This window comes from Rhyacophila brunnea, unplaced genomic scaffold, assembly GCF_057557595.1.
Source record: "Rhyacophila brunnea isolate RB1 unplaced genomic scaffold, BYU_Rbru_1.0 scaffold_24, whole genome shotgun sequence".
NCBI classification, from domain to species: Eukaryota; Metazoa; Arthropoda; class Insecta; order Trichoptera; family Rhyacophilidae; genus Rhyacophila; species Rhyacophila brunnea.
The window spans coordinates 27,767,569-27,781,221 of record NW_028232904.1 but is presented as its reverse complement, the minus strand read 5'-3'; the positions used below and the strand labels follow the sequence as shown (position 1 = coordinate 27,781,221).

At 36.9% G+C, this 13,653-nt stretch overlaps 1 protein-coding gene across 4 annotated transcripts in view; it reads left to right on the top strand.

Annotated features, from left to right (window-relative positions):
* Positions 1–10,978, top strand: part of LOC147069271 (uncharacterized) — a 28,027-nt gene extending 17,049 nt beyond the window's left edge. For 2 of the 4 annotated variants that reach the window (XM_085950908.1, XM_085950907.1), the window contains 6 exons: positions 819–1,018; positions 2,372–2,473; positions 3,684–3,841; positions 4,563–4,661; positions 6,300–6,395; positions 8,990–10,978. In XM_085950908.1, the coding sequence (XP_085807034.1) occupies positions 819–1,018; positions 2,372–2,473; positions 3,684–3,841; positions 4,563–4,661; positions 6,300–6,391 (651 nt within the window). In that variant the 3' untranslated portion in view covers positions 6,392–6,395; positions 8,990–10,978. The remainder of the gene's footprint in view (positions 1–818; positions 1,019–2,371; positions 2,474–3,683; positions 3,842–4,562; positions 4,662–6,299; positions 6,396–8,989) is intronic. The other 2 variants (XM_085950906.1, XM_085950905.1) reach the window with 2 other exon arrangements.
* Positions 10,979–13,653: the final 2,675 nt, after the last annotated feature.

Sequence of the window (13,653 nt, the reverse complement as noted above, 5' to 3'; positions counted from 1 at the left end):
ACATAGAAGCATGAAGTCTGGTGAAATTACATTTAATTAATTAAATTATTAATGAGATCCCCGAGGCTGATGCATAATGATAATGTTTTTAAAACCCCTACCGCCCACCATGAAAGCTGTAACGCCCACTAGTGGGCGGTAGGGACCTTGTTGACTACCCCTGATTTAGGCTAATCTGATTTGCCAGTGTTATGTAAATTTGTCATTTTAAATGGCATGTCCAATACATCCATCATTATCAATAATACAAACTATTTCTAAAATCAATATTCTAGTTTAGGGATGTCCAACACGTTGATCACTCTTTAGCCCCATACGAATCAATAAACGTAATGAAATGTATCAGTTGTCATACAAATATAACAGCTGCTTGTTTTTTGCCTCAAACATATTTGGTAAAAATGAAAAACTGTTTTATTTTTTCCCCCATGACTGCTCGGCACATCAGACAGTCGAAAATTAATATTTGGGAAATTTTGGCACGCATACGTAAAAAGGTTTGCCAAGCCTAGCCTACCTCCACCCTTCTCCACTGGTACCTACCTATATTTTCTAAATTATCTCAATTTTTTACACTACCTCTATTTCATACTATTATCATTACTACATATTTGGTTATCGGTTCTTATACATTCCATTATGCATAATATTTTATAATACGATTTTTCCAGTGATCGTCCTTGCCACATACATGTTTTTTGGCATATTATATTATGTACCTACCGCCCTAGTTGTCATTTATTTGTATAATAACGCCGTGTATCTTTGTATAATTGGCTATGCCACTTCTAAGTCGGTGTTACCGCTTTATGTTGCAGTGTGACCTGTGCGGCAAGTCGTTCATCCACACGTCTTCGTTCAAGATGCACAAGCTGAGCCACACCGGCGTGAAGCCGCACTCGTGCAACAAGTGCGGTCTTGCGCTGATGACGCGCTCCCATCTCAAGCGCCACCAGCGCGTGCACAGCGGAGAAAAGCGCCACGAGTGCCTCATCTGCGGGAAGAAATTCTCCGAGAGGTACACTTTGCCAGACTTGATTGAAATTCTGAGAAAGACTAGTGTGGCATTCTATCGGTTGATTTTGACAAGAGAATCTTTGAAAGACTAACTAAAGATGTTTCAATCAATGAACGTACTTAATTTTCACAAGTATAAAGCGCATAGTCACAGTTCCGCCAACAAAAAAGATTTTTTCTAGTAGGTATATAATAAATATCTGAGGTGTTTTCAAATTATGTATGTTCAATATGAAGAATGTTACATTCTCAAAACTAAAAATTTGGAGTGATCCGGACATCGGTTAGTAATTAGGGTACTTATGCCGGCTCTCACATCAAAACTCGTCTCGCCTGCAACGTGTCGAATACGTCGATGCGACGTCATCGTTATTCACAAAACTTCTTCTTCCATGTTCGCCCCTTAGTCAAAGCATATGGACACCACACGGCCTCCAAGAATCCCTGTCCCTTGCCAGTCTTCTTGCTTCGTTTCAGGTCAAACCAGCATCTCGTAGCTCCACCGTATACACTATAGATAGCATTTAGCGGCCTTCCAGGCAAGCCAGGTTGAGGTTTTCTTCTGGCATACGCAGCACGTTGTTGAGCCAGGTCCAACGTCGTCTCTTCACTCTCAGTGTGATGAGAGGCTGCTTGGTGCGTTCCCTTATCTCCTCGTTGGAACTCCTATCAACGAGGAGATAAGGGAACGCACCATTCGCAAAACACACGTTGCGAAATGGAGCTCTGCAGATTGATCGAATGCGACTGTTTAGTTTGAAAAAACATCTGCTGTTGCAATCGACAAATTGCACACTTCACCTACGAATTGGTCATTCCTATACCCGGCTTGCCAATCGCCGCATCCATATATCTATACGTTTCTATGGTTACGTGTGACTGTTGCTAGGTATCTGTGGTTATCCAAAATCCATAAACTAAAACGTTGAATAAATCATGACAGTTTTTCATCACAGATCAGCGGAATTCACTCCCATGAATTTTCGTATACCGTATGTACCTACCCACGTATGTATGACACCCACGTTGGCCGAGCGGCTTAAGCATCGGCCTATAGCGTCGTGGGTCCCAGGTTCAAATCCTGGGTCTGACAAGTAGGTACACATATTGTTTTTCCTTTTGTGTATGAGTCAGAGTATGGACCTAATAGGTTGAGCAAATGGCTGTCATCCATTTCTCGTAAAAACAAAATCTGTTAATACAAACATCCATTCTGTGGAGGCCCATATGATCCTATTAGGATCGAACATGGTCGAAGTATGTAAAAAAGATTCACTTCACAAATATTCCGAAATTTACCACAAAAATTGGCTGCATATTATATTATTTTATGCTATGTCTTGTATTTTCGCAGATACAATTTGTATGCTCATCACAAGTCCCACGAGTCCGTCGCCATCCAGCGGCAGGCCAAGAATCACGACTGCACCATGTGCGAGGCTACCTTCAATCGCAGGTTGGTACCACTCTACGATGGTGAGCTGTTGTAACATGACTATTTAAATAATATTATTATTATTGATGTATTATTTGTAGGGACATGTAGCAGCCTTTCAAATTGATTGTTTAAGTCTATTTCTGTGGCAGAATCGTTAGATAAAAAAAATCAGTTGCTTCAATGTATATATTATATTTCTACCAACAAGATAAATTATGTATGAGTCTTCCACTGAGCACCTTATGCATAGATTACTGTGCATAAGGCCCTTAGTGGAAGATTCTAAATATAAAGGTTGGCATTTGCGTTATTCAGCTGTAGGCGCATAAAAAATGACGCATAATGACATAGTCCAGTCCGTAGGATACTGGCTTCTCATCCGATTTCCAATGAGTTATTGAAACCAGTTTCACAATTTTTTTATCTTTGTATGCGTCAACTGATGTAAACTTCAGTGGCGAAGGGTGGAGGTAGGCTGTTAAGATTCGCTATAAATAGTGCACACTAAACTTTGTTAGTCATATGTATTTGTTTTTATTGAACTAAGACTACAATTTACAGATGGTGTTAGTTAGTTTTTGAAAATCAATTAAACCCTGCCCAAACGAAACCATTATAGTTTTGGCCTAATTTGGGCGATACGTCAAAATTGTGCACACTTTTTCATTCATAGTTATTTGTTTTCGTTGGATTAAAAATACATATTACACATATTGTTGGTTCATTTTTTTTATTTCATTAAGCCCTGCCTAAACCAAACTATAATAAATAAAAAATATTATTCTATCTATAAAATATTCAAAGTTATGTATGATTTAATTGCATAATTTTAGATATTTTATAGATAGACATGTATTTTTTGACTATTATCTAATATCGCTTGGTTTCTCAGGGTTTAATTTAATTTTAAAAACTAACCAACACTTTCTGTGAATTGTAGTCTTATTTCAATGACAAAAAATATGTATGTCTGAAAAAGTTTATTGTGCACTATTTATGGCGGATCTTAACAGCCTACCTCCACCCTTCGCCACTGGTAAACTTATATTGGAGGCTTGTAAATGCATGCGTGCATTCATTCAAATAAACAACTCACAAAGAAACACCAAAAAAAGGTTGAGAAATTTAAGTGATACCAACACAATCCACATATTTGTCGATGATTTGCTGACATGTAATGACTCATTAACGAGGCAATAATTGATGGTAATATAATGTCCGTGTTCAGGTATATCTTGGAGAAGCACATGGAGACAGTGCACCAGCGCATAATGGACACGGGCCCCAAGCGACCGCGTAACACCATGACCAAACTCCTCAAGCGACAGTTGCTGCTCGGAGCCCGCCTAGCAGCGCACGACACCACTTCTGCCGCAGAGACCGAAGGTATCATTCTTTGAAAGTATTTTATAACAGGGCCTAGTACGGATACTGATACCGGATCATGAGCCGCATCCTCGGACTTGACAGAGAAGATAGAAAATAATATTATATTTTACTAAAGAGACAACATGCACTTCTATTTGACCAGCTGCGGGATCGATCCTGCGACCCACGGCTTTAACGACGGCCGTTTTGCAAATTTGACCGCGCTCGGCTCGTAAAAGGCGCATGAGATAAATATATTCAATCCAAACTAGACACAAATATCATGGACAGATGGAGTACCACAAAGATAAAATTGCCATCGGTAGATTGTTATTATCATAGCTTAAACCTTTTTATCTGATATTGGATTTTGTTGAAAATGTCGGGAAGTTATGACGTTTTTAAACATAGTCCATCGTCCCATCAGTGTCTCTGGTCGTCACAACTGACTCAGTTTTTTACTATGAGTAAATTTTGTTCTTTTTGACACACACAGAGAAGCATTCGCATTCATATACTCAACGGTATACTTCAATACGTCACCTCTGCAATGAGCCTGAAACGTCGAGGAGAGAACGAGGAAGAACACACGGTGACAAACCAAGAATCTATTACGATATTAATACAACCTCTACTCTGTGAAGATCCTTATGCTCTACTCAGGATCGAACATGGTAACTTACTTAAGGAGTCTTTGCCACGCCACCTTTGTAGTTTCATAATCGTTTGATTGTTTCAGCTGCCGTCTGCGAAATAGCCGATGTGAAGGTCTCCCCCAACTCGCCTCCGCCTCCGATTGTCCACGCCAACACTGATAGCACGTCCAGCACGCTTATAGGTATGCATGCAACAATACTCATTTACGAGGATTTAAATATCAATATTCAGGTGAATGTAAGTCTAACCCATAATAAATACAATTTTATTTAATATATTTTTCAGTTTCAAAATTCTAAATTTGTGCAAATGTCTATATTTTAACAAAAATTGATGTTATTAGTTGTTTTGTCTTTTTTATTTTTATGTTTTTTAATATTAACATGAAGCGCTTAGTTTCGAAACCAGCTAAAATAATCTTCAATTAACACGAAAAGAATTCACTATTATACAGGTAATCCTTCATTGTGACCCTGACGAGTGTGAATTTGTAACATCGCGATTGATTTATAATAATATTTTTTTGTTCCATTTTTATTTTGACATGTGCCACATGTTTCATGGCTGCCATAGAATATGAAAGAAGTGACTTGTCATTCAGCATTATACTTTGTTTACACGTGTATGGATTTACTGCTGACAGTACGTATTATCGCGGCCGTTAAAGATAGTGGCGAACCTGCCGGCAAAAAAACGAACTATACTACACTGTCAAGTAGTACCATAAAATGACAACATCACGTCTCGTTACTTTTGAAGAATGAGATCGGAAAGAAAGTCAGCACTTTTATGTTTAAATAGTTATTGTCATGATAGTTTAAAATACACACTATTGCTGACAGTAAATCCATGCACGTGTACAGGCGCTATTACAATCACTTTGAAAGATTTTCAAATCAAGCTTGTTTCATAAATGTCTGACATAGGGATGGATATTAGTAATGAAATTAAGCAGGGAAGGAAAGTGCTGACTTATTTGGTTGCCGTGGATAAAGCTATGTAGAGTACTCTCTCAGTAATCCGCCACCCCTAAAACCAGACAAGTGTCCAATTAGTGAAAGCGGCGGATTATAGTGCATACATACAAAATAATATGGTAAAAATTAAAACAGGTGCCTATTTCGTAAAAGTTTTTTTTTTTTGAGAAATTTGTACTAGCAAATTACAATTTTATAAAATCAAAATCAAGTATTTACTAAATTATACATATTTTTAAACTAAGTTTATTAACTAAATATTAAGCAGTAAATCACTTGACACAACCAGTTATTCAGTGAGGCAGATATTCTTGAATGGCTTAGGATTCCTGGCTTTCCCTATGACCAAAAGCTTCATTTTGTGTGTCCCGGTTGCATTGGAGCACGGCATAATTGTGATGCGGTCCTTGGGCACTTTCCTCCCTGGTACATTACTTTCTTCGCGATGAATGTACGTTTTACGAAGAAGTTTCCAAAATAAACCCGTCTCATCTGCGTTGTATACTTGTACGCGGCGGACTATTGAATTTGCCAATCGAATACCGGCGAATTATAGAGCTTGATTTTGTGCTTTCAACTAGTAAAAATAACGGTGGATTATAGTAGTTGTCGGATAATCGAGCAGCGGATTACTGAGAGTGTACTGTGTTCATATAAATCTTGCTTTTTTGGTTATGCATGCAATCTTTCCTTTTGCAATTGCTATTCCTAATGGGAATTTTTAAAAATTGAATTTTAGCTGATTTCACAATCGAGTGAAGACATTGGTGGATTTCGAAATTGAGCGCATCATGTCTTTGTTATTTTTTTTGTTTGTAATTAATATTCCTTGTCCCAAACAGAGCGAGGCGGCGTAGAGGGCGGCCCCTTTGATTGCCCGCCTAGCGCTTTGCATTTCGGCTCCCTGCCATATTTCAAGACAGAAAACAATTAAACACGTAATATACTTTGGTCTCTCTCATACACATTATACTATTATATTTTATCCTTTTCTAAATTTTATCATTACGACGGAGAAGAACAGATGAAAGAAATGTTATCTGATGTTGGTTTAGTCCTTGATGAACGGTTGTGATGTTTTAATTGACCAACAATAAGTGGAAAAGCCTACAGGAGGCGACATGGTGAGGTGTGAAGTTAGGGCTTACGAGGCATTACTCAAAACACACAAAAATCTGATCCTCCTGTACTGTTTGTGTCGGTATCGAAGTAGTGAAATGTTTGCCTGTCGTTATCTCGAAAAGTAGACCAATATCATTTTATTGAGTTTCTATCTATTAATCGATCACGAAGAATTGATTGGTAAAAAATTGATTTGGCATGGGTGGAGTCGTCCCCTCCTGCGGGCTTTACGCCTACAGTATGCATTCACCATATCGAAAATAGCGATTTATGAATATCGTCTGCTAATAAAAAAAAAAATATTGATTCTCGTTAATCTGAGAGTTTAATCAATGGGAAAAATGCTCTGAAAATTAATAATTTCAGGTAATTTAGGGTTTTAGCCCTGAATAATATGTAAACTATACTTGAAGCATGTTTGTGTCATTATGATGTTCTATCTTTTCTTATTATAGGAATAACAATTTTTAATATAAGTAATAATTTTGAAAAACCTATCCGCTCACGCAGAAACTAAAATCTGACAAACTGGTTGGTGATGGAACTTATAAACTGGCCAGTAACTGATGCTTCGCACACGGCGCTACTGAAACCTTCATAACCTCAAACTGGCAAACCCATTGTCTTTTACTAGATTCTAAGCTTTTTCTGTAATATCTTTACGGGAATATTCTGGCAGGCTATAATTATACAGGCAGGAGTATTTCTCAATATCTGCCACATATTTTAAATTAAAAATCGGTTCGCCCATCTTTAACTTTTGACGTCTTGGCTAGTTATTTCTTGTTCAGTTCAGTTCAGTGCTACCAATTTTGGTAAGAAAATATGATTTTTCATCGAGTCTACTGATATTGGTACCACTGTTTTATGGGTGACTGGAAACTGAGAGACTGGGAGACTTGCATGTCGCGTCTCATCGGTTTCGGCCGTGGACATTTTGAAACTGAGAGATTCCAGTCTTGCCGTCAGCGAGCCGCCATTGAAATACATTAGCTAGATACTGGAGTTTCAGTCTCGTCTTTTTTGAGTATTCACGTGAGCGGATGGCCTTACCAACAAAAAATGTTAGAAAAAAAGTAAGACCGAATGGGATTCAAACACATCTTTCACTGTCCGATTGCTCGTATCTGTTAAGTTACCGATCCTCGTCTGATTCGTGCAAATTATTTCTAATAACTGTGCTATCCGAGAGTTCAAACTTCGCCAATGAAAAGTAACTTAACTTTTTAATAATTGTATGATCGTAATATTACCAATAAAATGTATTTGACTAGTTGGAAAGCCCATCTTAGGACGTGTGAAAACAATCTATACAAATAATAACGTTTGAGTCTCTTGTCTCTGGTTAAAAAAACTACTTGACCAATATTAACAGGTTCTCTGCCAAAGTGAACTATTTCGCGGATATGGCCGGACATACAGGGCCGGCCATACAAAAAATGCGAACTTATTGTCTTTGAAGACAGAATGCCAGTCTCAGGCGTTTGTTTTGAATAATTTAAAATTCGGAAGAATACTGGTCCAATAATTTGACATTTAGCATATTATGATTGGTAAGTGTTTATGATAAACTTTCAATATATTTAAAAAAAAATATACAGTAATAAGGTTTATTTTTGCTAAAAAATTCGCGGCCTCTCACTTGCCGCCATTAAAAACCATCCGGCACAGATCACAAATTTTTCACAGCTGTTAGAATTTCAATGTACTTTCATTTCTTGTCTCGATATTTTAAAAGAAACTTCTCAAAAATAATACACTTCAACAATATGAGGTTAAATGTGGTTATAGTAATAATAATACGAATCAGTCTATATATTCGTTGCGTATATTTTGTCTCCTTTTTCTTTCCCTATTGCACGTGTTCACATGGACGTAGTTACAGATAATTGCTAGTTGGTTGTAGAATAGATCGTTTTGGAGCTGTAAAAACCTCCAATGTGACAATTTTGGTAAAATGGTTTTTATCTTCTGTATATAAAGCTTAGTAAAACCCTCAATGGTTCTAAATTAAAATATAATGAGTTATAAAATCTCCGATTTAGTTTCGTGTTAGAAAGACTAACATCGCCAATGTACGTAGTCATCACATCGTAGCTATAATAGACACTTAATGATGACGAGCCCCCCACTATCTATTATATATCTAGCACAGTTATTAGAAATAATTTGCATGAGTCATAGACGGATCGCTGATTTCAAATATAGAGCACTTACGCGGTACATGAAAGATGTGTATCCCAGTTGGTTCACCTTATTTTCTATAATGAATAACCTAACATTCTTAAATCTTGCGTTTATTCAATATTGAATAAAAAAGTATATATCCTGATATTATAATAGTTAAGAAATTTCTTATTGAAGTAAATTAGGTCGTATCTGGCTGAATTGATTTGCTCCCTTGTTCCAGGAGAGAGCTCGTACCAGCAGACCAGCGGTGCCCAATCCCCGCCTTTGCTCCCTCAGAAGGTTGAGAGCCCCGAAGAAGGACAGAGCGGCGCGCAATCCCAGCCGGAGAGTCAGAACCTGCCGGTGATTGGCGGACTGCCTCACCCCTGGCAGGCCCTAAACTACCATCTCGCCAACGACTATCCTCTCAGGATGCACGGTGTTGATTATGCCGGTTATCTGAGCAAACAATAGCAGGGTGAATCGGAGAACATGACTGTTTTAGCCTTATTTCCATTGCACTAACTTTAGACTGTCAGGGTCCTCCTACGCTGTGCCGAACGGGATTTGGTTCAGAGTATCAGTTACGTTAACTGTGTATTGGCAGAATCACCGTTGACCTTGCTCCAATGGTATTTTCGGTCTCAAATTGTACTTGCATCAAAATGTCATAGACATGCAGTCTGCAACACATCATGTGTGAAAGAACAGAAGCAGTAGACGGAGGCGTGTAAAACATATAACGCCGCATTGTGTACCTGGACCTTCTTTCCCAAAGCAGACAATAAATATATAAAGCGACATATTGAGATAACCAGACTGTCAACTCCAAACCATTGAACTTCGCAGTTGTTTACTACCTGTAAGTTAATGTCAGCTTGGTCTAATAGAATTTCTTACTTGTTTATGTAGCGAATTGCAAATGAGCATCACAAAATATTCCCATATCCAACCGAGGAGAGTCGCTCTCGAATCTGGAGATTACTAATAATTAAATCATTTGTACATTTGACCATCCACTAGATTCAACATCTGCCTCCAGCAAGACATTTCAAATGCTTCTGGTTTCCGGATGCATATACAGGATTAGTAAATTTGGTAATGATTTTCGCAGTCCTCGCATCCATTTTTATCAGGATGGGTCGCTGGATAGCAGTCTTTTCCGGCGATTTTGCAATATACAAAGTGTTGTCTGCGTGTCTCAAGAAGTTCATAAATCCAGAGAATATCTTCCGGATACATATGTAGCTAAACATAGCCTTTGTGTATAGCGCCAAATGGCAGAAGCCTGGTCAAAAGTAATTCTGCAAATCCACAGTCAAGAGTGGCCGGTTACCTGAGGAAGCAGGTGAGACTGGAGTGTGGTCAGTATCCCTTCAAAAAACATCGTAACTTGATGGCGACTCGTAGCGGTCAATCAGCGACTCTGATTAGTAATAATTGATTGTATTGTTAAATATTATTGAAATTCAAAGAAATTTAAATTATGCATATTGTTTTTTTTATTATTGTTTTAATAAATGTATATTAATGTTAGGAAATATATTCTTTCGTTGTAAGATTATCATGTGATGGCGATTGAGAAGTAACCTGATGATGACGGTGATAAACTCCGACATGTCAGCCGTTAAACTGGGCAAGCATTTGAATTTGTTTTTTTTTTATTTAATATCATCGGTCTATCAGCTTTATCTTATAAATCGACCAACTTTTGAATAGAATTTTTTTAAATTGAACAAATAAAACACACCGCAAAATGTTGGTAGCGCAGGGCATCTGCGATGCCGTTGATCTAATGTGCATGTGATAAAGTTCAAGATCTCAATGAGTTACGCAAAAGACTAACAACAATAATCTCATTCACCAAAATGGAATTTGCGAGTATTAAAAAGATTGGCCGACCATCTCTGCATCGGTTACGTCATGTAAATTGTACATAAAACATTTCACCATGCCACAGTTCACTGGCTTCCTTTAAACCGACAAGAACTGTGTTTTATTTAGACATGAATTTTATGTCAAAGAAGTTGGACGGTCTTTAATATATGACCATATATTTCCGATACAACATTTCACGGTGAAGTGTGATACGGCGAACTGCATACGTACAAGTTTCCGGACACGCTTTGCATTTGGGTTTTAGATTTCTACAATGTTTTCCTTTTTTTTCGTCTGTAAAATAATGATGGTCGAATATATAGATAAGATATTTCCATATTGTTGACCATATGCTCTGGACGGAAGATTCCATTCAGCGGATGTCATGTCCTTCAGCAATGAGGATAAACGGTCCAAAACTGAATAATCAGTCTACGAATTTTAAACATTAAGTAAATAATAAAGTGAATTACCATTTTTGCATCTATGCCGAGCGTCTTGGATTTTTTATGTGGAATGGTTGTTCGATTGGATGGAAATTCATCTTACCATTTGGCTCCTCGCGCAGGATCAAACACACAACATGGGCTTTACAGATGGTCGCTCTACCAACTCAGCAACTTTGGGTGAATCAGATATTAAACAAAGCTAAACAATCAATTAAATTAAATATGTTTTATCGGCAGTTTGTGAATTGCATGCGTCAGGGTCATTTTTTTGGCAGTCACTACTGCTTGCTATTCTGCGTTATATAAACTACTCCAGTTGGTTACTCGTAAGACTCCCGTCATTTTGGATTATATAGCAGATATCGCCCAACATTTTTTGATGGTGTTATTATTGTATTATAAAACAATATGAAATTAAGTTCAACTGGGGGTGCATTTGTGCCATCTTGAATTTTTTTACTGCGTATATTTAAACTTGTTTTAAAAAACCAAAATAGCTATCGACTCATCGATGGCAATCTTTAGAAATGGATCAATAAATTTGTAGTATCCGTGGTCATCATCATCAGGACAAATACTAGTAAAACTTCTTTATGTGCAAATAATGGGCGATGATATTGATTTAATCTCTGTCTTATTCATAAAAGGGTTTCTCCGTAAATGACATAATTTTTGGTACCTTTCTACAATCCCCTTCGTCAAAATCATCACATTATTAGACTTCCTCCCCTTTAGGTCGTGACATATATGGATAACCTCTTATGAAAAATTTCAATCTCCATTATATCAGAACAGGGATGGCGAATCTATGACACATGACGTGTAGAATTCTCTTATTAACCGTGTCTACAATTACCTTTGAATTCTTTTATTTATTTATAAACGGCAAATAAATAAATTGACGTCCGATAAACTATGTATCTCACTGAATTGTATATTTATTCGTCTGTAAATTTAGAAAATTTAATGTGGGAAATATACAATAAACCATTGTGAAAAAAGATTTTTGTATAATATATGAGTCTTATAAAAAAAGGTTTGCCATCCCTGTCATAGTACAAGGTTTTTTGAGTTGTTTCTGAACCCATTGTATACGTACTAGCCATGGGAATCGAGTCCCTCAGTAGAGATGTTTGTTCAATTAGAGGTAATGATCAGTTCTGACTGGTTGGTTCATTTGAGTCAGTTGAAAACTTGAACGTATCGCACAATAGAATTTTAACACGCGAGTCTTTTTTAATCTTCAGCATTCATGACGTCTCTAATCTCGAAGAAACAGTCATGTCATCAAGTTTGCGAATACTGGCTTATGATGTCATGAAATTGTATGTTGCATTCACATCAAAGCCTGTGACTATATCAAAGGTGGCATCTGACACTGACTATGGAAACGTAGTTTTTAGCAATGACATCATGAGTCAGTCATTCGCGTTCGCATTCGCGTAGAAGATGGTGCGTTACCGATTAACGGGCAGGCTCTGAGTCATGTAGTTTTAATCAGCCATATACGAACGTTGCACGTCTAGTAGGTACCTACTGTTTTATTGAACTAGAGCAGTGTTTCTCTACCAGTGGTCCGCAGAATTTTTCTAGCGGTGCACCTGCAAGTGATGTGTATTGTACTTTTGTTCTTAAAATAGATAAATGGTTTTAAGTGATGAAATCAACCGAGATCAGACGTTATTATCATATAAATAATATATTTTTATTTCTGTGTTGGTGGTCCGCTAAACGTTTCTCCTACTTTCAGTGTCCGCAGTTGTAAAAAGGTTGAGAAACACGCAGAGTGCAGAACTACAAGGTCTAAATGTTTATTTTTGGAGAAACAAAAGTAACATTGAGGCAGCTTAGAATACTTCTTCATTGTTAAGTTTGTTGTGTCATAAATAAACACTTAGAACCTTGTAGTTTAGTATAAAGGTCGGTACTGACTTGAGCAAATTTGCGCGCACGAATGGTATATGCGGACGAACGTTTGTGCGGATAAAATTTGTTGTACGCAAAAGTTTACATGCACGAAAACTTCACCTTGTACTTACATGAGCAAAATTGCACAGCGTTGCGTGCGCGCAAATTTGCTGTAAAGTCAGTACCGACCTTTAGGCTTGCGAGATATAGTTGGTTTATTATCAACACAAATTCACCTCGTTTTATATATTATTATTTAAATGCTTATTATCTATATATTAAGGCATGTTGTAAATATTATTATATAGAGTTTTTATTATGGAAATATAAACATTTATGAAATTTTTTTTTTTTTTTTAATTTTATGACATGTAAATAGATGAGTTTTTTAGTGGTTTTAATGACCTTAAGGATGAATAATTTATAAATTATGATAGATTTACTATTATAATGAAAATAGTATTTTTGTAGTTTTATGATTTCATCGTATATTTGGACAATTGTAATATTAAACATTAGTTGTACAAAATTGTATATTGACTGAAATATATAAAAATAAAACAATTAATTTTTTTATTTTAATCACAGCCGTTTGAAGTCTGTTCTCATAAGTCCAAACACTGACCAGACACTGAACAAAACTACGAAAGAAAAATTAAGTTTCGATTGA